Source organism: Ramularia collo-cygni (genome assembly GCF_900074925.1).
Source record: "Ramularia collo-cygni strain URUG2 genome assembly, contig: RCC_scaffold11, whole genome shotgun sequence".
NCBI lineage: Eukaryota > Fungi > Ascomycota > Dothideomycetes > Mycosphaerellales > Mycosphaerellaceae > Ramularia > Ramularia collo-cygni.
The window spans coordinates 1071349-1095758 of NW_019716265.1; the positions used below are offsets into that span (position 1 = coordinate 1071349).

Below are 24410 nucleotides of genomic sequence, written 5' to 3' on the forward strand. Positions count from 1 at the left end.
GCCATTGGAGTGGATACCTACTTAATGTGCGTGTTGCTGCTCAGTGTTCTTTGTTGGGAGACGCATCTGCCATTTTAGCTCCTTTCAGTAAGAAACAAATGTAATCTAGTCGGAAATAGTCCTATACGTACGCGTACCGTTGACTCTAAACTCACTTCACGCCTGTAGAACGTCCTTTACAGGTRCTTTTCCAGAGGACTTTGAGGCAGCGCAAAGATGTTGTGAGCAATGTCACATGCTCTTGAGAAGGTTCGGGTATTTGTGGATCACGCTAGTGCCGATCATTTGCACAGTCAGCCATCCACGCTCTCGAGTGATGGCCGCATGGGTATGCACGCGTACAACGACAAAGAATTTGGATTKTGAGCAAAGCAGAGCCATGCCACAATCATTGGGGGTGCCACACCATCAAGCGTGAACATCGACACAACACATCCACACACATGACGCCACAGTCCGATCATTTCACGCGAAACAACGACGATCATGTCGTTCCCAAGCCGCGGACGCGGTCGCGGCAGCAGTCGTGGGAATAGACCGGCTGCATCACCGCGCGGCGCACCTTCAAGGTCATCGAATCCCAATGGCAATGTGCCCAGTGGTCCCGCGCGAGGAGGGTTTGGATCTTCACGAGGAACATTTGGAGCAGCAACCCGAGGAAGTGGAGCTCAAGTACCTCGAGGAGGTCGAGGAGGCAGTACATCGCGCGGCAATGCCTTCATTAAGCCGCCGTCAAGAAGAGCTGCGAACGGTGGCGCGATGGCAGGAGGTCTATTAAAGGACAGATACGAACAGGTGCGTTTCTCGTACCCTTGATACAACTGACGGAGCGCAGAGAATGACTCCGTATAGCTCAAAAAGATTCGCGAGTTGGAGCGCAAGGATGCGGAGCGGCAGGGTATTGTCAGTGCCCCGGGGCAGGCGCGCCTACTATCAGACGCTGTGACACCCGTTGGGACGTGCCTGGACATGTGCGCAGAATGGGAGAGGGTGGAGAGAGCGTATCAGAACAGCGTTGCGCCTGAAGAACTGGTACGTGTTTGGAGACACACACATTTGAACGCGGTCTGACTGGATTAGGACCCTGATCACTCTGCCTATGCGCCTGGTGGCCCATTGCCTGTCGAAGCACGGATGGTCAAGAAGTTCAAGAGACCCGGAGCTGGAGATGGCGACCAGCTGCCTTCTGACCTTCGACCTCCACATGTACTGAGAACGACCTGTGATTATCTTTTCCGGGATCTTCTCGCCAACGCGCCATCGCTCGCTTCGGTACACGGCTTCATCTGGGATCGGACCAGGGCAATACGAAACGACTTTTCCATCCAGCAGGTAACAAAACTGGACGATGTTCGAATTGCAATCGAGTGCTTCGAGCGGATTGCGCGTTTCCACATATTGGCACTACATCAAATGGCAACGCCAGAATCGCAACAAGCAGCGCGTAGGGCAGAAACGACGTATGAGCCGCAGCAAGAACGTGAGCAACTCGACCGAACACTGCTCTCACTAATGCAGTACTATGACGACTACCGAGGACGGCTGGAGCTCACCAATGAGGCCGAGTTCCGCTCATACTGTGTGATATTCCAGCTCGACAGCTCGCAGACTGATACCGAAGATCGCGTCCAGACTTGGCCAAAAGCTCTCCTCGGGGACCGCAAAATACAGGCCGCGTTGTCGCTCTTTGCTGCTGCCTGCAGTACTTTCCGTCGACTGGGGCCTTTCAAGGCACTTGCTACCGAGCATGTTATTGCGCGACAGGATTGGGAAGGCTTCTGGAAGGTGATGAACTCATCTAAGATTTCATATCTACAGGCCTGCGTTGCCGAGATCTACTTTCACCTTCTGAGAGACGTGGTCTTAAGGTCTATCATACGAGCAATGCGGCCTATGAAACCCGTCAACGGGAAGCTTGGCCCCAACACAGAATGGAGCATGCATGATCTCCGGGATCTGTTCTACTTCGATGACGATGAACAACTGATTGCATTCTGTGCGCTCTACGACCTCGAATTCTACCAGGTCGGTGACGAAGACTATCTGGATGTTAGTTCCGTCGCGGGCAAGACTCTGCAGACCCCGACTTTTGGGAAGTCTATACAGGAGAGCTCCTGGATAGTTGAACAAAAGCGGCTAGGTCGATCTTGGGCTGCTGTCATTGATGGAATGAACGTCCAACAGGCACGCAACGCTGGAATGATTCATGAGAATGGGGAGAATGAGGACATGACGAACGCGGCGGAGGAACAGGAGACGGGTGGCTCAGGCGAGGATGATCCAGAATCGCTGTTCATTCCCGAGAATCAAAACACCAGTGGCACGACAGTGCAAGAGCCCAAAAATGCCACACCAGCGGGTTTCATGTCATCGTCGCCTTTTGGACAAACAAGCAATGCTTCCGGGACCATGTTTGGACAGCTGAAACCTTCCACCTTTGGTCAACCAAGCGGCGAATTGTCACTCAGCAAGCCTTCAGCATTTGGACAGCCTACCCCTCCGGTGACATCGTTCGGCCAGGCGAAGCCTACAGTAACGAGTGAAAAGAAGCCGACTTTCAGTTTTCTGGGCCCATCGGTAACGGGGTCAGGTGTAGAGCCAAAGGCAGCCGTAGCAGGGACATCGCCGTTTTCGACACCTGGAAGCTTGTTTGGTCTCGCGGGTTCCTCGCCGACCACTGCGTTCCCTGACAAGACGTTGGATAAGCCAGCTGCGCAGCCATCTACTTCGCCATTTGGGCAGCCGGCCGCCAGCCTTGCACCAAGCCTGTTTGCGCCCAAGCAAGAAAGCGGCAATGTTGCTGCCTCTTCAAATCCGTTCATGGCTACGACGTCGACGAACCCCTTCTTGGCCCCTTCTGCACCCGTAACGTCGCAAGAGAAGCTGCCAGCGCCGTCTTTTAGCTTTTCCAAGCCAGAGCAGACTCAAGCGCAGACTGTGCCTTCCCTTTTCGGCGACCTATCTGCACCTGCGTCCACGCCCGCAGCGCTTAGTGATCCCGCGCCGGAAGAAATGAACTCTAAATCAACGACAGCCTCGACTCCATTCGCTGCTCCGCTACAGCCTCCATCAACATTGACAACACACGGCGGTCAAGACACAAACACTGGCTCTCAGTCACCGCCGCGCCGCTCATCCATCAACAACTTGCCAGACACCAAACCCAAGAAACCAAGTCCGCTGTCGCATAGCTTCACTTTCAGTGATGAAAGCGGATCGCACGCGGGCGCGTCGCTGATCGGTCACGCGACCACAAAACAGCCCACGGTGGAAGATTTGTTTCCGGGCAGGGAGAAGACAGCCCTTCCGCCGTCTTTCACTCAGACAAAGCCAGCAGCACAATCGCCCATCAACATCCAACCGGCGGCACCTAGCTTTGACGCTTTGCTTGCACGGCTCTCTGAGGAGCTGACAACAGACCCTGTGTCTGGCTTTCTCAAACAGTACGTCGACTACACAGTAAAACAAGTCATCACCAAGGTGCAGGAGGATCTCTATTGGGAGCGCATGAACGCCGAAGCCGACGAATTTCGGTCGTGGTTTTTGCAAGACAAATATGGCAAAAGGTGGAGAGATACCTGCCGTCGGCAGCGACTTGCTAAACAGGGAAGAGAACGCAGGAAAAGAGCGCAGAAGAGGCTCCACGAGTCGCGAAACGGCGAAAGTCTGAGCTTCGAAGAGATCCGGGGTGCAGCTTCCAGTTTGAGGAGCAGTAAAGCTAGCTCGGTCGCAAGTCACCAGAGCAGACGAGACATGGTGGATGCCATGTACAAATCGACATTGGGCAGCAGTCGATTCCCAAACGATCGTCAGGCTCAGGCTGGCAGCAAGCGATCGGTGTCCTCTCAAGGCCCCGACTCAGCGATGGGTTCGACCGAAAATGGACATAAGCGAATGAAGAGCACAAGCCACGTTGACGACCACGGGCGTGTGCCGCAGTCATCAGGCATTGCGCGCTCGTCCTTTTTGAATTTCGCCCTCCCCACCGATGCGCCGAACCGCAGCAGCACAACCAAGTCTCCGTACTTTCGCATGAAGGCACTAGGAGTCAAGCCATCCACATATGGTGATACGGGAACCAGGCAGGGCACAAAGCGGCCACGCTCGGAGTCATTCGACACGGAGCAGCGTTCGCAATCGAGCACCTCACTACTGCGGGCAAGCTCAGATCAGCTTCGTGAGAGGAACGATGGCCTGATGCGGCCGCCGTCCACGCGGTCAGTGAGATCAAAAGCTGATGATGAGGATGAAGCCCTCTTTGCGCGTCTCAAAGCTGCTAGAGAGGGACTGAGAGAAAGTGGATCATTTTTGAGGAATGAGGTGGAGAAGGAGAGCGAATTACGTCGCAGTGCGAGCTCCCTGTCTGACAGAGAGTCGCCATCGCTGGCAAGAGCTCGAGCTGAAATCCGCCTTCAGACATCGCAGGCAGACTCAGACTTCGGTGCATCTCTGAGCGACCGCGAAGTTCCGGCATATCGACTACGTGAGAGTCGCTTCGTTCCTAGAGAGCAATATGGACGTGCCCGGGAGCGAGCCAGCGAGATCATAGCATCGAGGTCCCAGCGAGCGGAGAGCTTTATGTGGCAGGCAGATCGGCTCGGCTTCGATCATTCTGCAGAGGATAACATCGGCGCCGACGCACTCTCCGACGCTATCGAACCGTCGTTTAACTCTCAGCCGAACATGCCAAACGGTGTCAATGGCATCTCTGGCGCATCTAGCTTTCTCTCGAAGGCCGCACCAGCTGACGATCTATTGGGAATCAACGATGCACACTTCAATGGCTTCGACGGGTCCGGATTCGGCTCCAACACGCCTTTCTTTCCCCAGGCATCATTGCCTGCGCCTCCGATCACCAGCGGTGCTCCAGTCCCGTTTCTTGAGGACTCGTTGACGCAAGATTCGTCAAACCCGTTCCTACAGGCACCTGTCTCCAACAGTCCTTTTATCTCGCAGAGCGGTGACGTTTCGCAACATGCTTATCAGCCGTCGCAAGCTCTTGCCTTCGATGCAGCAACAAACAGCATGACGTACGACAACACCATCCAGCAATCACAGATTGAAGGCGCATTGTCACGGAGTTTTGTCCAGCCTTCGCAGGATGGGCCAAGCTCGTTCGCTCCTCCATCACTAGCATCTCAGCCATCGCAAACTGCTTCCAAGGCAGTACCGTCAGTGTCTGACGATGAGTACGAGGACCAGGCAAAGAACGACGAGCCAAATATGCTTGACAACGGCATGAATGTGGAAGTCGGCGATGGCGACGGAGACGACTCGCAGTCGGATACCGCTGTACAATTCAAGCCAAAAACTTCTGCGAATCGCTTCGCAATGCTAGCTGAAAACGATGAGGAGAATGAGAGTCAGGAAGGCGGCTTCGCTGGCGAGCTCTCCAGCGACGACGAGCAGACAGAGGCGCAGCCAGATAGCTACCAGTATGACGATGGCGCAAACGGAGAGTACGATAGCGAGAACGGCGAAGAGTTTGAGAGCGACCAGGGTCAAGGCCAAGCGCGCGACACTGGTGCAGGCGAATCTAACGCGGGCTTCTACTCCGAGGAGGAAGGCGACGATGCCGAGGATGAGATGGAGTACGACTCTGARGAGGGCAGCTGGGATGAAGACGACGATGACGGGCCAGGCTTTGTGCCGCAGGTCGCTTCTCGGTACTTGCAGCCGCAGCCAAATGAGGCACTTCAGGTCGTTGGGCACAACGAGGATGATGCAATTGAGCTCAGCGATTGAGCAGGAAAATTGCTGTGTGTGCAGTAGGAAAAGCTTGGTGCAGCGCCATGTCCGCGAGCACTACATGGTCTGCACGCAGCTCGTGTAGCATACCCAATATTGTGAAAGAAGCCGTTCAACCCATCAAGCTCACATGCCTGCATCTCACTATTGTTTGTTGGTTGTGCTCCGTCGACCGATGTTGATACAGAGGCTGGTCGTGACCAATTAGGGTTAGGGTTGGGGTAAGTGTGCTAGATTTCGCGCGCCAGGAGGATTGTGATTCTGACAACCTCGTCTCCGAATATAGCTCTGCCATTCACTGACCGTCCTGGAAGGCGCGGCAGGTGGTCTTTGTGCCATCTGCATCTATCTGCATACCAGTACATGCCATATGGAGAAGGGAAGGAACAATCAAAAAATCAACAGGTGCACAATTTATCATCCATTGACCTGGAGGAACGAAGATAGCTGAGAACACAGTGACTGATCAATATCTGTCATTTACTTTTTGCAGTACGTAGCGGCTAAACTACAAGATGGCACCAGAGCTATCCACACTAGAGCCGAGCAATCCCGACTCCTTGACAAGTTCATAAAACAGTCCCTTGCTTTTGATCAAGTTCGCAGGCGTGTCAAATTCCTTGATAGTACCATGGTCCAATACCACAATGCGATCACTGTCGAGGATGGTGTTGATGCGATGCGCAACTATGAAGAGGTCAGCTTTAGCGAGACAGTTTATATGCCGAGTCAACTTACTGGTGATGATCGTGCGATCCTTGAACATGTTGCTACGTAGGGTGGTTTGGAGCATGGCATCTGTTTCTACATCAACGGCAGCGGTGGCTTCGTCCAACACAAGGATATTGCTGGGAGTCAACAGGGCCCGCGCGAGCGAAACAAGCTGCCGTTGCCCCTGGCTCAGGTTCGAACCTCCTTCATGGATTTGAGCTTCCAGCTGGCCGTTCATTGCAGCTACGTGGTCACGGAGTCGAGCGTGATCCAACACACTCCACAGTTCCGTGTCATCGTGGATGTGGCCTGGGTCCAGATTGTCTCTGACACTGCCCTCAAAGAGAGCTGCGTCTTGAGGAATGATAGCCAACCGTCCACGAAGGTCGAGGAGTCCGATCGTGCCCGTGTTGAGGTTGTCGATTGAAATGTCGCCTCCAGCCGCCTCAATGATTCGATACAGGGCCAGTGTGAGGGAGCTCTTTCCGGCTCCGGTGCGGCCAACGACTCCAATCTTCTCATGCGACTTGATGCTGAGGTTGATGTTCTTCAACACCAAGTCAAGACCTGGACGATATCGTGTGCTGTAGTTGTTGAACGACACCGCGCCCTTGGAGGGCCAGCTGTTTGGTGGCCTATTCTTGGAAATCACCTCCGGTGCTTCACTCGGTAGACGAGCATACTCAAGAACACGCTCCACCGACACAATGTTTGTTTCGACTTCCACCGTTTGCCGGACGATCCAGTTCAGTGACTGTGTGATCTGCAATGCATAGCTCATTGCGAGACCGATCATTCCTGACGACAGCTTACTTCCTGTTGTGACGGCAATGATCGCAAAACCAGCTGCAGCGAAAATAATGATAGAGCCAATGAATTCTAGGCGAACGGCCAGCCATCTGTTTGCGCTGATTGAAGGAAAGAAGGCACGAAGATTAGCATCGACACGCCATTCACTCTCCATGGCGAACCGTTTGGTCTGGCGGTAAGCACGAATTGTGCTGATTCCGCTGAGCGATTCTTGGAAGTGTGCATAAATGGGACTTCGGCTGATACTGWCGAGACGCTTCAGCTCGCGTGAGGTTCTCAAATAGTACCGCTGAATGTACAGGTAAAGCGCACCGAGTGGAACGATCAACGCGACGAAGATGGGAGTCCCAGCCGAAATGACAACCAGCGTGAACATGGCCTTTGCTGCATTGACGAACAGCATGTTGAAGGTCCGCGCTAGCACTTCGTCGATTCTGTAAATATCACTGGAGAACCGGTTCAAAATGCGTCCCGTGGGCGTTGTCTCAAAGAAGCTCATAGGGCTTCGGAAGATTGCATGGGCCATACGCTCATGCAATTTGCGACTTGCTTCGATGCTGCAGAAAATCCACAGAATGAGAGTCTGGACAACGACCAGGAAAGCTGACCCAATGCCGAAAGCAAAGTAAATCAAGATGTAGCGGACCACATGAGGATTGCCTCCGGCGAGATCGTTGGTCTCGGACCAATTCTTGAGCCAGACGGAGCCCCCAATTTCAGCGGTTTTGGCGCCGATCAAAGTGACCAGATAAATTGCGACGGCAAGAAGGTTGGACGTGCTGGCATATTCCTTGTAGACGTCCCATTTGACTTTGCCCTGCTCGGAGAACTCCTTCTTCTGGCTGGACTTCATGTTGGTCTTGTTCTCTTCTTCGTCGGTCATTTTGCCTCGCGGTCCCCGGAACGAGGCTGTGCTGGCTCTCCGGAGAGTCATGTTGCTCGACTTGCGCGCCGGTGCGCCTCCACCTGGACGGATGGGTGCCATTACCGCAAGCTCGTCGCCAGCCTCATCCTCCTCATCCTCATCCTCGGGGCTGTCTGGTGCAAATGCTGTGCTTTCCGAGTACGGACTGTCGGGCACGTCTTTGCTGGTATCCGCTGACTCCTCGTTGCTTGCAGTCTTAATCAGCTGCGCGATCTCACCTTTCATGGCCATGAGCTGCTCGTAAGTGCCCCTTTCTATGATCTTGTTGTCTCTCAGTAGCGCAATGAAGTGCGCTTCCAGAAGAATAGGGATCGAGTTTGTAGCCAAGACACGCGTCTTGCTGGCCAATAGACCCTTGGGCCCGAGCACGTTATCAATGATGTGTCTACCGACATGCTGGTCCACTGCACTCAAGACATCATCCAATAGGTAGATGTCGGCGCGGGCGTACACCGCACGAGCTAGCGTTAGGCGAGCCTTTTGACCACCAGACAAAGAGATACCACGCTCACCCACCTCTGTCTGATCACCATCGGGCAGGCTAGCAAAGTCTTCAGTGAGCGCACATCCGTGGATCGTGCGTTCGTAGAAAGCGGGATCCCAGCGGTGGCCGAACACAATGTTCTCCCGCACAGACGCGTTCATCACCCAAGGGCTTTGTGCGACGTATGCCACAGTACCTCGAACTACGACCTCGCCTCTGAGCTTGTAAAGGTCACCCAGCATTGTCTGAAGAAGGCTCGATTTGCCGGCCCCGACGCGACCCACAACGCAAGATAGCTCGCCCTTGTGGGCGCTGAAGTTGATGTCCCGCAGGACATTTCGTTCGTCCTCTTGATTCCAGGTGAATGTTGCATCTCGAATCCTGATTGACTCCTCTCCAGCCTCAACGCTGTCTCCGCGCAGAACAGCGTCTTCTTGAAGCTCCGGTGCTGTGAAGAAGTCTGTCAGACGGCCCACGGCAACACTGGCCTCAATGATGGCAGTGATGACCATTGGGAGGATAGCAAGTGGAAATCCGAGCATATTGAACAAAGTGAGCGCAGGAAAGACAATGTCTGTAGACAAGGTCTTTTCGTTGGTGGCAACGAACACCGCGAAAGTTGAGCAAGAGACGAGAAATGGGGTGGTGTTCCAGGTGAATGTAGAGACTGCCGTGACAGCACCAATCTTGCGGAGTGTATGAAGTTCCTGGTCGTTTCGGATGACGTTAAGCTTCTTTGCAAAAGCCTGAGACCAGGCGTACAACTTGATGGACTTCATGTTGTTGAGAATCTCTGTCATGAGGCGGGTACGAGCATCTTTGTTCTTCATCTGCCTCTTTTGAAGTTTCTTAGAAATCCTCGCAATGAACCCGTTGATTGGAATCATAATTAACATGACACCAACTCCGGCGAACATGCTGACACCAACCAATTGATAAAGCGAGATCATACACAGCGTGATTTGCAGCGGAGCGGACCAAAGTTGCTGGCCGTACTGTGCGAGATCCTGAAGCCTTTGTGTATCGACAGCCATGTAGTTGACGATGTCGCCAGTACTCTTAGATGCTCGACCCTCGTTACTCAGACGCATACTCTTTGAGTAAATGGTCGCTGTCAACGCAGCTTTGACTCGCATTCCAACTTCAAACGAGCGCTGGAAGTATTGATGCAGCGCGGCGGTTTGAGCAACGGAGGTTACAAACATGGCGAGTGCAATCGCAGCTCCTTTGATGGGCGGCTCCGGGACATTTCCAGGACCGTAAGAGCGCACGAAAGCGATGAGATAACGAAGCAGCTGTGGTTGAATGAATTGCAGACAATCTGACAGTGTTTTGATGACAGCTCCGCTGAAGTATGGCCCACCGAACGCGCTGAACATTGCAATCCACAAGCTTGGCTTCTTCTTCCTCTCGAGTTCACGTTCCCACGCCGCCTCGAAATCCCCAGCGGTAGTCCTGGTCGTATCACGCTTGGCGAGATTCCACAAGTCGTCCTGGGTCAAGAATTCTCTGTATCCGAATTTCATCATGGGAGTCATCCATGAGAAGGTGAGCTTGGAGAATATGTTGGCATACTCAAGCGGGCATTCATCATCGTCGCCCAAGGCATCGTACAAAGACACCTTCTTCGGCACAAGCCACTCCAATATCAATTCCAATGCAGCCAGTCCCACGTTCGCAGTGAAGATACTGAAGTATGCGACATGCCATCTGAACATCTCTTGCGAAACCAGACTGCGCAACTTGACAGCGTACGCAATCAAGAGGAAAAGCCAGTAGAACAGCACGACGGCGTGGGGATGTCGCATCCGAGAGTGTTCCTTCCATTGTACGAATCCAATCACCACGAAGCTGACAACATTCAACACCGTGGTCCAAAATCGGAAATCCCTATACCAGAAGCCAGAGAAACGATCAATTTGTAATCCCGCCTGGGCAAGCGTCGAAGCTGCAAGGAGTCCAATGACGGAGATCTTTGTGTAGAAATGCCAGTTCTTAGGTACAGGTTGTGACGAAGTCTTCCTGTAGAGCCACCATATTGCACCAAGCCCTCCTAGAATACCCCAGACGGAAACCACCACGACCCATATGTCGAGGAAACAGGGCGTGAAATCGTATCGCCATGGACTCAGAGGTCCCCAGMCCTCTGCATTACCGCATAGCCGATGTCTGTCGCTCGCGAAGCCGGAGAGGTAGGTGGGAAAGAGGGCGAGGTTCGGCGACTGGATCGGGAGTTGCAGAACGCCTTGTACGCCTTGTGACAGCGTATTCGATTCCGCCATTGGCGGTGGCGTTCGTGCTCCTCACTACCTCAGGAGGCTGCCCGATTGCACAGCGCGTAGGGGGATTGGATAGGATGGGCCGTTGATTGAAGAGTCAGACGAAGAAGAAAGAGAAGAAAGAAGATCGGGTCGAAGGCGAGGTCGCCGTCGCGGCGTTAAATCCGAAGCTAAGCCAGTTCTACAAACACTCTCGCCCGTCGTCACCAACAAGCTTTTGATCGTTGGTAAGCGTAAAAGTCACCAAGTACACGGGTAGCGCAACCCGACAAGGATCAGAACTTCGCCATTGCACTTTTGTGGCAGATGCGAATCAACGGTGATGAGGAAGCACGGTAGTTTGACGAATGATGAGGAGATAAACGAAGCATCCTGGGTGGCCGCCCGCGGAGCAGCGGTTGGCGCTGCCAAGGTACGTTTTCACGAGCATGTTCTCACGRGCATCTGGTTGGACATACTAGTAGCATGCTGTACAAATGCTGACAGAATCCTTTTTGACAGTGGGCAGTCTTTTCGGCCATAGCAGCGGGTGTGGGCTTTGCGTACAGTCCTGTCTATAGAGCAACAACACTTCAGTTCAAAGTGTGAGTCCTCCGCGGATTACCATGACGTACAAGACTAATACAGAACAACAGTTTCCTCCAGATGAGTGGAATGACGCTCGGATCGATTATCGAAGCAGACCATCGGTTAATCGCACATGGAAAGATGATGCGGATGCGCAAGAAGGAGATTCGTGACACTGAAGTCTGGTGAGTGAAGCATCGAATGTCCCATCTTGCAACCCAGCACTGACAATTCTGCTGTTACCTTCAGGCGACGCTACGAGGAAGACTATCAAATCGCGAAGCCCTCGACTGAGAAGCCAAAAAAAGACGAGTGACAAGCTGGTAACATAATCATCGTGATGGTAATTCTCTATCTACACAATGTACAATCAATGAGTCAAAGCGACCACCCAAATATCGACGCTCAAACTTCCACCCCTTGGCTCCTTTTCAATAAACAATATGAAAATGCTGCTAACAACCGAGCCGTACGATACAGGAGGAAAAGTACAGAGCGCCATGCAAAAAAAGAAAGAAACAAATACCCGGGACAGAATAGCTTTCCATCACCATGGTCAAACCCCCCAAAGACATCAATGGGTCAGGCCGTCAATACACTCATTCATCATCGATGAGTTTTCTTGCATCATGCGCCTTCTTCGCATCCTTCTCGAGGACGTCAAGGTCGCCTGTCATCTCGCACATACCGCGAAAGATTCCTCCGTCGCGGCTTACCAGTTCAAACGGATCACCAAACTCAATGACTTCGCCCTTGTCCAAAACGAGGACCTTGTCGTAGTCGATAATGGTCTGCAGTCTGTGTGCGATCGTGATTGTGGTGTTTTGAATCTCGCGAATCGTCTCCTGAATCTTGGAGTCTGTCGCATAGTCGATAGAGGCCGTGGCCTCGTCCATGAGAAGAACCTTGGGTGCTTTTAGCAGTGCTCTGGCCAAGCAAAGGAGCTGGCGCTGTCCTTGGGAGAGATTTGAACCAGATTCGGCCACCGGAGAGGATAGATTGCGGAAGATGTTCTTGTTCTCGAATGCCGCAGACGCGCTCGTCGGACTTGGYGGGGCTGTCGTTGCTTGGATCAGAAGGGATTGCTTGCTGTTGACAGGCGACGTCTTGCGCGATCGACCGATCGGTGTTTGCGACCTTGACGGTACCCTAGATGGAGCCGCAGAGGTAGCAACACCGACAAGCTGAACACCCCGAAGAGCTGTGAAAATTTCTTCGTCGGTGAACAGGCCGAAGGGATCCAGGTTGCTTCGAATCGTCCCGGTGAACAAGGTCGGGTCCTGAGGTACCATGACAATGTTCTCTCGCAAGTCCTGTAGCCCAATGAGCCCAATGTCCATATTGTCAATCAGGATTTTGCCTTGCTCCGCTTCCAGCGCTCTGAAGAGTGCCAGCGCGAGCGAGCTCTTGCCTGCACCAGTTCGTCCCACAACGCCGACTTTCTCGCCCGGCAAGATCTTGAAGGTAATGTTCTTCAACACGAAGTCAAAGTCACTGCGGTACCGTGTGCTGTAATCGATGAACTCTACAGCACCTTCGCTTGGCCAGTTGTGCTCGGGTCGATGGTCGGGCACGATGGGCGCGGCCTCTTGCTCAACATCCAGGTATTCCTTCACTCGCTCGACTGCGTTCATGTTCTGTTCGTTGCTTGCGTAGAGGCGCACAAACCAAAGGACATTCTCCGTAAAGGTCACGGCATATGTCATGGCTAAACCAGCAGCTCCGGCGTCAATAGATCCTACGCCGAGGATGACAAACACGCCAGTGAGAAATGCGACAAGGGCGCTAACAAAGTCGACACGGAACGAGAGCCATCTGTTCGCGGCCCAAAGATAGATGAATGGTCGAGAGTGGGTGTTGACTTGGTGAAGGTTTTCGCGGATGAAGCGGCGTTCATCGCCATAGGCTCGGATGGTGGTCATTCCAGACAGGGTTTCTCCAAACTGCTGATACAGTGGACTTCGCTGTATGGATTCCAAGCGCTTGAGGTCTCGCGATGCGTTGATGTAGACCTTGCCGATGATGAAGTAGATGATGGCAATGAAGAAGCCTGCAATGAGGAAAGCCGGGGTGATGACCGAGATGAGGACCACAGTTGTGAGCAGAGAGAACAGACAGTGCACCACGCCGACGGCCACGGGAGCCAGCTCCTGGTCTACAGCTTCAATGTCCTTCGAGAATCGGTTCATGATCTGACCGAGTGGGGTTGAGTCGAAGAAACGGAATCTGGCGTGGGTAACTCTATCCATGAGTTGCCTGTGGATTCGCTTTGACGCATTGAGTGAGCCAGCGAACAGGACAAGCTCACGCAGGAGCGTGATGATCATAAAGGCAAGGCCAAGTACAGCGTATACTCCCAGATAATATCCCACGTCCACTTCGGAGTTGAGAATCTTGAAGCTGCTGAGGTTGTTCATCTCTTGAGACCAGAATGGCAGGTTGTACAGGCATGAGCCGCTCCGGAGGCAGTTGAATCCGCTCGCGCTGGCCCGAACATGGGTGATTGGAGATGCATGGTGACCGCTTTTCGAAATCATGAACTCGTTCTTGTTGTATGAGTTGGCCCACTGGCGGATCCACACGTTGGTGGCAACCTGCGAGACCTGTTGGAGCGCAAAGCATAGAGCAGCGATTATCCAGTAAATGGCACCGCCCATATGCCGGAGATAGGAGGCAATGATGGTAAATTTGACTGCGCCGGTAGCCTTTGTCTCTTCCTCAACCGCCTTGTTCATGCCAGGAATGTCTTTGGAGATAGCTTTAGATAGAGGGGCACCATTAGCATCGCCGTTGGTCTGGGTGTCTCGCCTCTTCATGTTTCCGACGGCAGAGCCATTAGCGTGTGCATCAGTGGGCTCGGCGTCGTCCCCGATATCCGAAGGTACGCGTGAGGGTACTCTGGAGATTGGCTGCGAGATTGTTTTCATTTCCAACTTGGACAGGTCTTCCGCAATCATGCCAGAATTGATGACTTCGGTTGCGGTCCCTTGTGCGGAGACTCTGCCATTGTCCAAGACAACCGCGAATTCCGCATGAGGGAGCGCGAGGACTGCGTTGTGCGTTACAAGTATGYATGTTCGGTTGTACATGAGCGGTCCCATTAGCGCTTTGTCGAAAATCCACTTAGCGGTGTGTGAGTCCACAGCACTGAGCACATCGTCCAAAAGAACGTGTCGGGCATCGCAGTAAAGTGCTCTGGCCAGACTGATGCGCTGCTTTTGACCGCCTGAGAGTGTAACGCCCTTCTCGCCAACAAGCGTCTGATCCCCCGAATCCAGAATCTCGAGATCTCTCTGCAGTGAGCATGCCACAATGACATCCTTATATCGTTGCGCATCCCACTTGCTTGCAAACACAATGTTGTCCTTGACAGTTCCATTGACGAGCCAGGCTTGCTGTGCGCAGTAGGCCACGCTTTCTGTCAGGCCGGTGGCGGGATCTTGCTTGAGCTCCTCTCTGCTACGACCGCCTGGTAGATATACGTGTCCTTCGAGCAATTTCATTTCGCCCAGAAGCGCCATGAGCATGGAGGTCTTGCCGCTTCCAGTAGGACCAATGATGACATTGAGCTGGCCTACCTTGAAGGTCATGTCGAGATCCATCATCTTGAAGTCATCGTCATCTTTTCCACCCCAGCTGAAAGTGCCGTTCTCAAAGCCAATCATTGATTCTCCGTTCTCATCAAGCTCCTCATTAAGTAGTTGACGATATTTGTCGGTTTCAGGTTCGTTGAGGTACTCCTCAATGCGGTCCACGGAAACTTTGGACTCTTGTACATGAGCTACCATATCGGCGAGCTGGTCAAGAGGTATTCGGAGCAAGCTAAACAGCGACAAAGCCGTGAATGCGATTGAAGGAACGAGGTCTTTCTTCTCCACCAGAGTATACACCATAAACGTGAAGAAGGTGATCAAGATCGGGGCGCCGGACCAGATAGTAGCTGCCGCCGACCAAACAATGTATCGATTCCGGAGATACTTCATCTCAACCACTCGCTTCTCGTCTACTKCAGCTAAGAACCGCTGCTCCCATGCAAAGTACTTGATGATTCGGACATTGGTGAGGACCTCATTCGTGATGTGTATTCTGGCGTCAGTTGCAGCCAAGATCTTCTTCTGGACGGAGGTGAACTGCTTCGCGATCCACATATTGACCGGAAGGAGGAGTGCCATCATGCCAATTCCCACCAAACTGCTCTTTCCCAGGTACAGGTAAAGAAGCAAGATGGCGAGGATGAATTGCACCGGCGTCTCTGCCCAGAGGAAGTGGAGATAAGCACTGATTTCAGAGACTTTGAAAGAGTCGACAGCCATGAGGTTGATGATGGCACCGGAAGAAACCTGGCCTTCTTCAGCTGGGTTATCGTCCTTTTGTCCGCCATTCGCTTGGCCATTCTCGGTCGAGTTCTTCTTCTTGCGTCCAAACGACAAAACTTTCTGCAGTAGTCCATGCTTTTGCTTTTGCCCTTCCTCATCCTTCTTCTCCTCCTGACCCAGGACCTTGTCGGGCGCGGCGCCTGCACGTCGTCGTAGAGCTTTGGCATAAATCTCGCCAATGATGATGGCACGTAGCCTGATGCAGACCTTCCTACCGATCCACAGAGCCTGTCCACTTGAGAGGGCGTTCAGAACACCGGAAATGAAAAGCAGGATGACATACAACCAGGCTGCGTTCCGTGGCGTAGCTTCCGGATCTTCAATATATTCCAGAATGACCTTGAGCAAGAGGGTGGGGACGAAAGTAAGAATCCCAGACATTGCCGCCCAGCCGGCCTGGATGAGCAAGCCGCGCTTGAAATACCCGAGTAGATGGAAAGCAAGAATGTTGGTCTTCTTGATTTGCCGGTAGTCCGCAAGGATGGCAGCGGCCTTGTCCTTGGGCATCAGATTCCAAACGTCCTTCATCTCGAAAGTCTGCTTGTAGCCCGTCCACACGATCGAGTCCACCCAGCTGAAGGTCGCGAGGGAGAAGACGCTGGCGAGAGGCTCTCTGGACGGTTCCAACGTGCCTTCATACTCCAGTTCAACGACTCGATTGCCTTTTCGTGACGTGAGAGCCACCAAGGCCAATAGAGTGTTGAGCGCAAAGTCTATGCTCATCAGCACCTCTGAGGTTCTTGATCGCGGGTGAAGAATTTCCGAGCGGAACAGCATGACTACGCACAGCCACTGGAAGCCGTAGAGAAAGAAAGTATGGTACCATAGCTTTGGGAAAGACCACTTGGAGGTGCTGGAGAAGAGCAAGCGTAGCGACGCTAGCACCGCGATATACGACCACACAGCAATGCCGGCGATCGTAGCGGCGTTGCCMTTTGAACCCCATGCCTGCAATATCAGAGCGGCGACCTGTATGCCCAGCTCTGCGAGCACAGCAACTTCTTCAATGAGCAGTATTCCCAATTCGCCTCGCGGTCGATCGAGCGTCAGAACCGAGGCATTGGTTTTGGTCTTGGACAGCTCCAGCACCGCGTCTTGATTTCGCTGCATCTCATCCTCTTCTTCGTCGACATCGGTATCCGAGTCGTCGTGGTTTGGGGCGCAGTTGCGATTGCCATTCCAGACATGTTGCTTAAGATGCCTGTATCCCTCTCGCTTCGACTTGCTCCTCGCCGCCCAGGTCTGGTAGGCCAGGTAGATGACCGAAAAGCCGCACGCAATCAACGGAAGGAGCACTTGAAGGTAGTCATGTTGGAAGCACTGCGAGAAGTCGTCCCCCCTCCAGATGGCACCATTGCAGCGTGCGAACATGGTGGTGTACAGCTCTGGACAGTCAGCCAATCGCGCGATTCGTGTAGTTGTTGCCCTCCAATTCTTTTTCCCAGTTCATCGAAGCATGGCGGAGTGTTTGTCGATCCGAGGGTAATTAAATTTCGTTGCTGATGGGCGAAGAAAAAGCAGGCAAGACCGGCAATCCCAGGCAATGGAGAGATAGACTTAAATTTGGAGGGTGTAATGGTTGAGCAGCTTGGTGAAGGTTGTTGCTTGTCGTACGCAACCAAGACTAGGAAACTCGGGCGGGCCGATCACAGATGACGCTACGGGCGCGCATTTGCCCGTTCAATGCGGCCTACTCTTGCCCTCGCCTCCTCGACACGATGAATCATTATTTCGTGGTACAAACGCTACGGTCCTCGAAGTTTATTGGCGTCAAGATCCCGTTACAACGGAGTACTCACATTGATTCAGATCCATCTCCCCCCCGGCTCAACGGTCAACGCAACCCGACAACATGCACGTGCCCCCGCCATGTGCAACTGTGTGCGAGGGGAACCCATAGCTCTGGCCAGTGATGTACATGAGTGGCTCGGTGCCCGAGCAAAGCACGCCTGTGTGGCATTTGGTGCAGCACGGCCACAATTGAAGACAAGGAAATTGTGATGCTGTACAAGCGACAGATGATATTACACTGCATTCAGGTCAGGCCATCGACTGCCCGTTGAGTGTCCGCAATCAACGCCGCCGCTCAGCTGTACGGAGTAAACCACCTAACGCCGCACGCACACCAATTGCCTGTCGAGAAACTATAATCTGGGATCGGTTCAGGCACCGAATCTCTCAGTACCGTTGTGCTGTCTGCGGCACCCAGCCCGGGACTGCACTACAACCGTTCCCCTCCCCCTGCGCGGCTGGCGTTTCTCATCGTGGTGCAGCTACCGGTTGCCACGGCGCATACTTGTTCTTGGTGCTAATTTCAGGTGTCAGCATGTCGAGTTTGTTTCGTTGTAGATGTACAGGTCGAAAAGGCGTACGTGTTGTATGTCTTGAAAGCACTCCTTGACTGCGTGAGCATGGGGGTATGCTGCTTCGGTTCCCAAGCCCGTATCGAACGTTGCAGGAGGGTGTCCTCGGCTGGCGACTTGTCAACCATATATGAGATCCACGCGTGCCTGTGTCTGTTAGTCCCGGCCGTCACTACGCATGCAGTGCGGTGTCGACCTACCAGCCTGGCTCAATCTGTGAACTGTCATACTGTCAGTCGTATGCGACATGTAGGCGTGCATTGAGGGTAGCTCACGGGTCATATTCGTCGTTCTTGTAGTCAACCCATCGTGTCCGTACTGCGCGACCTCAGTATACGTTGGACACTTGTTCGTGAAGCGTCTTACGTGGTAGCTCTTCCTCCAAATTCTCAAAGTACTTGTTACCGAAGCGATCGATTCCAATCAGAGTACCACGCTTGGTGTCACCTATTGCCTCTTAGCACCACTCAGTCCATGAACCCTCTCTTGCTCGCATACCAATATACTGTAGAACGCGATCCAGGTCAGCAGGTGTGGTGGGCGGATATCGTGTGGTTTCCTAAGTAAGACGTACGTGCAATTGGTGGCCATATTCCTGGAGCAAGTCAGTGCTGCTGCGCTCTCGTGGGATCTATGGAGTGATCAAGTACCTTCAGACCGATGCTGCGGAGGTTGCGCAAAGTACGGACTGCAYATAGGTCAGCGACATTCTCCGTGCTGATGTCTCGCGAGGATACTCACGGATGGTCGACATGGCTGCGGCTGGTGTTTGGTCGAGCGAGCAGTAGCAATGGCTGCGGGTCTGAGGCGGACTTACATCGTAGGGCTGATCTTCGCGGAGTTTCTTCGGCAGAACTAACACTGCTTGCAGGTTGACAGACGTCGCTCTCCTCGGCTTCATCCCCTGTCCATCGTTCCGCCGGCAAGTGGCATGAGCATGCGATGAACACAAGAGGTATCGCGCCCTGCTTGCGGGTGGTTCGACAGTTCCGATGCACGCGTCAAAGACAGAGCCATGCATCATTTCAGCAACGCTTTGCGAGCACGTCGTCTCCACCTGCTGCAGCACCAAGTTCGACATCTTCGTCAGTCTCGCAATTCGGCTTGATCACGAGTGAGCTGGACAAGTTGTCCCCCAGATTCGATGTGTCGGCGGATTCTATAGAGATTCTGAGGTCTCCAGCGGAATTCTACGAGACACTCAAGGCATGATTTAACATCTGTACTGCCGTGGTCTCACCACTGACCGACTTGCAAAGTAGGAAAAAATCATACACGCACAGAAGCGTATCTACTTATCAACTCTGTACATTGGCAAGAGCGAACATGAGCTTGTATGTTGCTCATTCGACTTTGCCGAAGCACCGCTGAACATTGTCAGATCGATACAATTCGCACCGCGCTCAAATCGAATCCGCAGTTAAAGGTCTCTCTCCTTACGGATTACTTGAGAGGAACGCGAGAAGCACCAGATCCATCATGTGCCAGTCTCTTAGCATCCTTGGTCACCGAGTTTGGTAGTGAGCGAGTCGATATTCGTATGTATCACACTCCAAACTTGACGGGAGCCAGAAAAGCCGTACTGCCCAAACGAATCAACGAAGGATGGGGACTTCAGCACATGAAGCTCTACGGTATTGATGATGATATTATCATGTCCGGAGCAAATCTATCAGACGACTACTTCACCAATCGACAGGACAGGTACCACGTCTTCAAATCTGCGCAGATCACAGACTACTTTGCCACGTTGTATCAGACAGTATGCAATCTGAGTTACAAGGTTGTACCCTCCAAAGAACCCGCTGGCTTTGTCACAGAATGGCCGGAGACCAACATCCAACCAGCTCCTCTATCGGACCCCAAAGCGTACATTCGAGCAGCGACGAAGGCGCTGCAACCTCTTGCAAATCCACAAAACAGGTCTCAATCACCAGGATCGACCTCCGATACACAAGTGTACCCGCTGTTGCAGATGACGCCACTTCTCAAGCCCGACACTTCCACCGAGTTACCGGCACTCACAGGTCTCCTCCATCGACTCGGTACTCCGGAGTTTGCGGGTTCAAAGTGGACTTTCACAGCAGGCTACTTCAACATGACACCAGAGGTGCGAAAGTTACTCCTACAGTCAAACCCATCTTCCGCGACTGTAGTCGCGGCGTCTCCATGGGCCAATGGCTTCTACGGCAGTAAGGGCATCAGTGGCATGTTACCTGCAGCATACACGCTGCTATCGCGGCGTTTCCTAGACGCGGTCGCCAAAGAAGGACTGGACAAGCAGATCACAGTGAAGGAATGGCGAAAGGGAACAGTAAACACGCCCGGAGGATGGACGTACCACGCCAAAGGCATATGGGTCACCTTACCCGGCGAGAGTAATCCCAGTGTCAGTCTGATCGGCAGCTCAAACTATACTAAGCGAAGCTATTCCCTGGACCTGGAAGCCAACACATTGATCGTCACACGGAACAAGGACTTACAACGACGACTTGGCGAAGAGGAAAGCTGGCTACAGGAACACGCCACGCCAATGTCTCGCGATGATTACGCCAAGACAGAGAGAAGGGTTGGACTCAAAGTGCGACTTGCTATGTGGATTGTAACTTTAGTAGGAGGAGCATTGTAATTTGCGATAGAGAGCCTCTCTCGGAGTGGATTTGTATAAATAAGACACCTCGCTTCCCATGTTTCTCTCCAATCCTTGTCACTCTGAAGTACCTAAGAATTCTTTGCGCAGCCCGTATGTATTGCCCGTCCCAGTAGCTGGACCAATACTAGCCCGAGAAACGCAATGTCTGGCAGTCTCAAGGCGAAATTGAAAGTTTGCATCGGGCGGGTCTGCCAACGCTGAGACGGTGGAATTCTTCGTACTCGCCCTGATGATGACGCCTCCTCAATGACTTGGTTCCCTTTTCAAGCAAGGAAACAGAACCACCAGAAGAAGTTCAACATCGTAGTTATTGCTAGGGAAAACGTCGCTGATTTGGAACAGAGAGAGAGAGAGTGGCGAGGTCGAAAAGTACGTCCGAGAGGTCGTAGGAATCTGCTTGCATCTCTGCAGTAGGGATTGCTTTAGAACACCCTCGGAAGGCCACCTTCATATTCATTGTACACAATCAATCGACGGTTCAACATCCCGACGCTATCGGGAACTCCCCGCTAATCCAGTGACTAGTTAAGATTGCGAGCTGCCAGCGCTCTTTTCTTCTCAGCTCGTTCCTCGAAGATGCTCGAGCTTCGCTCTCGTACAGGAGTAGCCGTTCAAATGCCAACAATGAGCGGTCAACATGGATCTAGCGCAGTAGCCTGCCAGACCCGGACTTGAAGGCAATATCATTGCTTTAAGCGTCGTGTGGTACTGTAGTTGACGACGCACCGCTCGTCCCAGTACTGGAGACGCTGTGTCCACTGTTCGCTCGCGCTTGAAGCCTATTAGCCTTCTCGTCCAACCTCTTCGCAACACCCCTCAGGACATCGCCAGCCTGAGATCTTGCGACATCCCTGAGCCTCGCGGGCCCTCCGCTATAGGCGGAGCCAGGCGTTGACGGATGATCTGTCGAAGTCTCTCCGACGCCACGCGACTCCTCTCCTGTAGGAGTCATGCCTTCTCCAGAACTGGGCGTGCTGACACCCTCGCTCCTCTCCTTCGCCCTTTCGCGAGCGTTGTCCCTAGCCTCCCTCACGAAAGTCGCAAAACCACCCGTCGTAGCGCGCGCCTGTATGCGCCTACCAGTCGAGCCCGCGAAATCAATCGCATGGTTGATGCTGCTTGCCAAGACGTTCGGATGGCGGCGTAGGCGCTCAATGTGTTCGACCCGTCGTGTCAGGACCAGGTCTGCCGTGTCTTTGGTCTCAAGAATGCGCTTCATCTCCTCCTGATATGCAGCCTCGTAGATGTTCTCGTCCACGCCATGAGGACTCTCACTCACATGCGGGAATTGATGATCCTCAGGTGTGGATTCGGGATCCGCGCCAATGTGGAGGAATAGACGATCTTCCAGTGGATCGTGGGCTTGGCCTTTGGCGTTTCTATCGATTGGAAAGGTGCTAGATTTCTGGCGAAGTAAAGGTGGAGGTGGTTCAATATGGTCCTTGTGGGGTGCTGATGTGTCGGCTGAACCGTGGTCGTCTTGTGGAGCTGCAGTGCTTTTATGTGAATGATTCGCCTCGCGCATTGGTTCAGGTATCTCCCTATCAATGTCCCTATGCACACCTTCCACTACCAAGGCAGACTCCACAGGATTCCGGTTGGAAGTGTCCACGCTTCGACTACTGCTGCTCTTAACCGAATGAGGCGGCTGTGAAAATCGCGATTCGCGTCCGAAAATGCTCTCGAGGATCTCGGGGCGTTTTCGCCTGACCAGTCGCTTGAACCGTTTGACGGCTTTCATTACGATCATGAGGTGCGACATGTTACCGGTGATGGCATCGTTCATTTCTGCTTCTGTGGGAGGCTCCACTAGACCTGCACAGTTCTCCTCTGCGGAAAGCAACGGGTCGATGCCGTCTTTGGTTACCCAAGGATGTATCTGGAGAGTCAAATTAGCATTCTGCAAAGGTGTTGGAGTAGCCGACATACCCTCAACTCGTCCATCGTGATCCTCTTCGCCGGATCCTTCTCCAAAAGTCTGTGCATCATGTCGGAGAAGGCCGCATCGTGCYCATCCTCGAGCGTTATCGAATCGGCTTTGATGCTCTCATAAAGCTCCAGCATATTCGTCTGCTCGAAAGGTATTCGACCGTACCGCAAGCAATACAGTGTGACGCCCATACTCCAAATGTCTGCTGCACGCCCACTGATAGGTCCATGCTTGACCACACAGAGTTCCGGCGGCATGAACGCCGGGCTGCCTGCAGATTTGGCAGTGTGCATCTCGGACTCTTTCTCGAACATTTCGCTGACCCCAAAATCCACAATCTTTAGAACATCGTCGTGAGTGATCAAACAATTGTCGGGCTTGATGTCGCGGTGGATGATACCCTGTGCGTGGAGATATTCGATCCCGAGAATCATGTCACGAAACCAGCACCTGCACGCCTCCGGATCATATGGCTTTGCGCGCTCCTCAACGCTTACTTTCATGACTACACCTTTCTTGCACATTTCCAGAACCATGTATAAAGAATCTTCCTCAGGATCGTCGAGCACTTCAATCAGCGAGACGACGTTGGGATGGTCCAGTTTCTTCATAATGGCAATTTCCTCTTTGATCAAGCTGAGAGAGTCGTTGGCTACGCCTTGGACCCTATCGCTGGAGGACTGCCGGTGTAGAGGCGAGTTGAAACCCCCGCCAGCTGCTAGTTGGCCTGCTCCTGTGCGCCGGGCGTATGCCGGTTTCCTGAGGAGGTTCGATTGTGCTCGTTTTCGTAACCGTGATTTGGAGAACTCCTTGACAGCCTGTGCATGTCTGCAATCAGTACTTCCCCTCCACGTCCACTCTGGTGTTGCCGGATGTGCTTACGAACTCGGTCCCATATTGATCCACTGCCAGATGGACTGCCCCAAAACTGCCTCGCCCTATCTCTTGCTTGATGTTATACTGGTTGATCCGGTGGACGGCTCCACCATCGTCGTCGCTGCTGCCATAGTGGGAGCGAGCGTCTCGAGTTTCCTTGACACCACTGGATCGGGATGGAGCTCGGCGATGGTGGCGGAGAGGGCTCTGATAGGTGGGCGCAGATCTTTGGGGACTCGTGTGAGCAGCGTCGTCTTCACCTGCCATTGCAATCGCCGCCACAGTACGTACAAATGTCTGACGGGCTGCCGGTGCGGATGCGGATGCGGGTGCTCGCTTGTCGGCGTGGGCAGATGAAGTGCAATTGATACATCGCTGGGCGGAACTATGCGAGGATGAGGCACAGGCATGGAAGCAGGGCTATCCTCGCGGGCATGTCCCTCTGCCGTGGGCTGACTGCTGTCTTGGTGATGGGCCATGGTGGCGGTGCTCATGTAAAGGTCATTGTCGCTGTGCGGCAGGATGGTGTCTGTCACGGAGCCAAATTCCCATGATTTGTAACTTATCCACTCTTGATAAAAGGCAAGGACAGACCCAGGGCCGTCTTCTCTCTAGCTCTTCCAGCTTGCGTTCAAGGTTCCTCGTGTAGCTAGCCCGCCGTTCCCACGGAACTGCTGAGAAGGTGGGG

At 53.2% G+C, this 24410-nt stretch overlaps 7 protein-coding genes; 3 read left to right on the top strand and 4 right to left on the bottom strand.

Annotated features, from left to right (window-relative positions):
* Positions 1-486: 486 nt before the first annotated feature.
* RCC_07485 (uncharacterized protein) lies at positions 487-5745 on the top strand (the record flags this gene model as incomplete). XM_023772742.1 has 3 exons in its annotated part: positions 487-795; positions 853-1032; positions 1081-5745. 3 exons carry the CDS (start codon positions 487-489, stop codon positions 5743-5745), a joined length of 5154 nt encoding a protein of 1717 aa, XP_023628510.1.
* A 511-nt stretch (positions 5746-6256) lies between these two features.
* Positions 6257-10960, bottom strand: RCC_07486 (probable multidrug resistance-associated protein/mitoxantrone resistance protein, ABC superfamily; the record flags this gene model as incomplete). XM_023772743.1 has 2 exons in its annotated part: positions 6257-6435; positions 6487-10960. The coding sequence occupies 2 exons, from the start codon at positions 10958-10960 to the stop codon at positions 6257-6259; spliced, it is 4653 nt and encodes a 1550-aa protein (XP_023628511.1).
* A 319-nt stretch (positions 10961-11279) lies between these two features.
* RCC_07487 (uncharacterized protein) lies at positions 11280-11840 on the top strand (the record flags this gene model as incomplete). XM_023772744.1 has 4 exons in its annotated part: positions 11280-11369; positions 11459-11541; positions 11593-11709; positions 11774-11840. 4 exons carry the CDS (start codon positions 11280-11282, stop codon positions 11838-11840), a joined length of 357 nt encoding a protein of 118 aa, XP_023628512.1.
* A 283-nt stretch (positions 11841-12123) lies between these two features.
* RCC_07488 (related to bile acid ABC transport protein) lies at positions 12124-17271 on the bottom strand (the record flags this gene model as incomplete). Its single annotated transcript, XM_023772745.1, has 1 exon — positions 12124-17271. One exon carries the CDS (start codon positions 17269-17271, stop codon positions 12124-12126), a length of 5148 nt encoding a protein of 1715 aa, XP_023628513.1.
* Positions 17272-18159: 888 nt separating this feature from the next.
* On the bottom strand, positions 18160-19017 carry RCC_07490 (probable NADH-ubiquinone oxidoreductase subunit B17.2; the record flags this gene model as incomplete). XM_023772746.1 has 9 exons in its annotated part: positions 18160-18208; positions 18273-18410; positions 18464-18484; positions 18539-18581; positions 18630-18710; positions 18762-18768; positions 18838-18858; positions 18914-18951; positions 19005-19017. The coding sequence occupies 9 exons, from the start codon at positions 19015-19017 to the stop codon at positions 18160-18162; spliced, it is 411 nt and encodes a 136-aa protein (XP_023628514.1).
* Positions 19018-19205: 188 nt separating this feature from the next.
* RCC_07491 (probable phosphatidylglycerophosphate synthase PEL1) lies at positions 19206-20892 on the top strand (the record flags this gene model as incomplete). XM_023772747.1 has 3 exons in its annotated part: positions 19206-19469; positions 19526-19597; positions 19645-20892. The coding sequence occupies 3 exons, from the start codon at positions 19206-19208 to the stop codon at positions 20890-20892; spliced, it is 1584 nt and encodes a 527-aa protein (XP_023628515.1).
* A 715-nt stretch (positions 20893-21607) lies between these two features.
* Positions 21608-24201, bottom strand: RCC_07492 (related to calcium/calmodulin dependent protein kinase C; the record flags this gene model as incomplete). XM_023772748.1 has 4 exons in its annotated part: positions 21608-22795; positions 22846-23664; positions 23729-23948; positions 24014-24201. The coding sequence occupies 4 exons, from the start codon at positions 24199-24201 to the stop codon at positions 21608-21610; spliced, it is 2415 nt and encodes an 804-aa protein (XP_023628516.1).
* Positions 24202-24410: the final 209 nt, after the last annotated feature.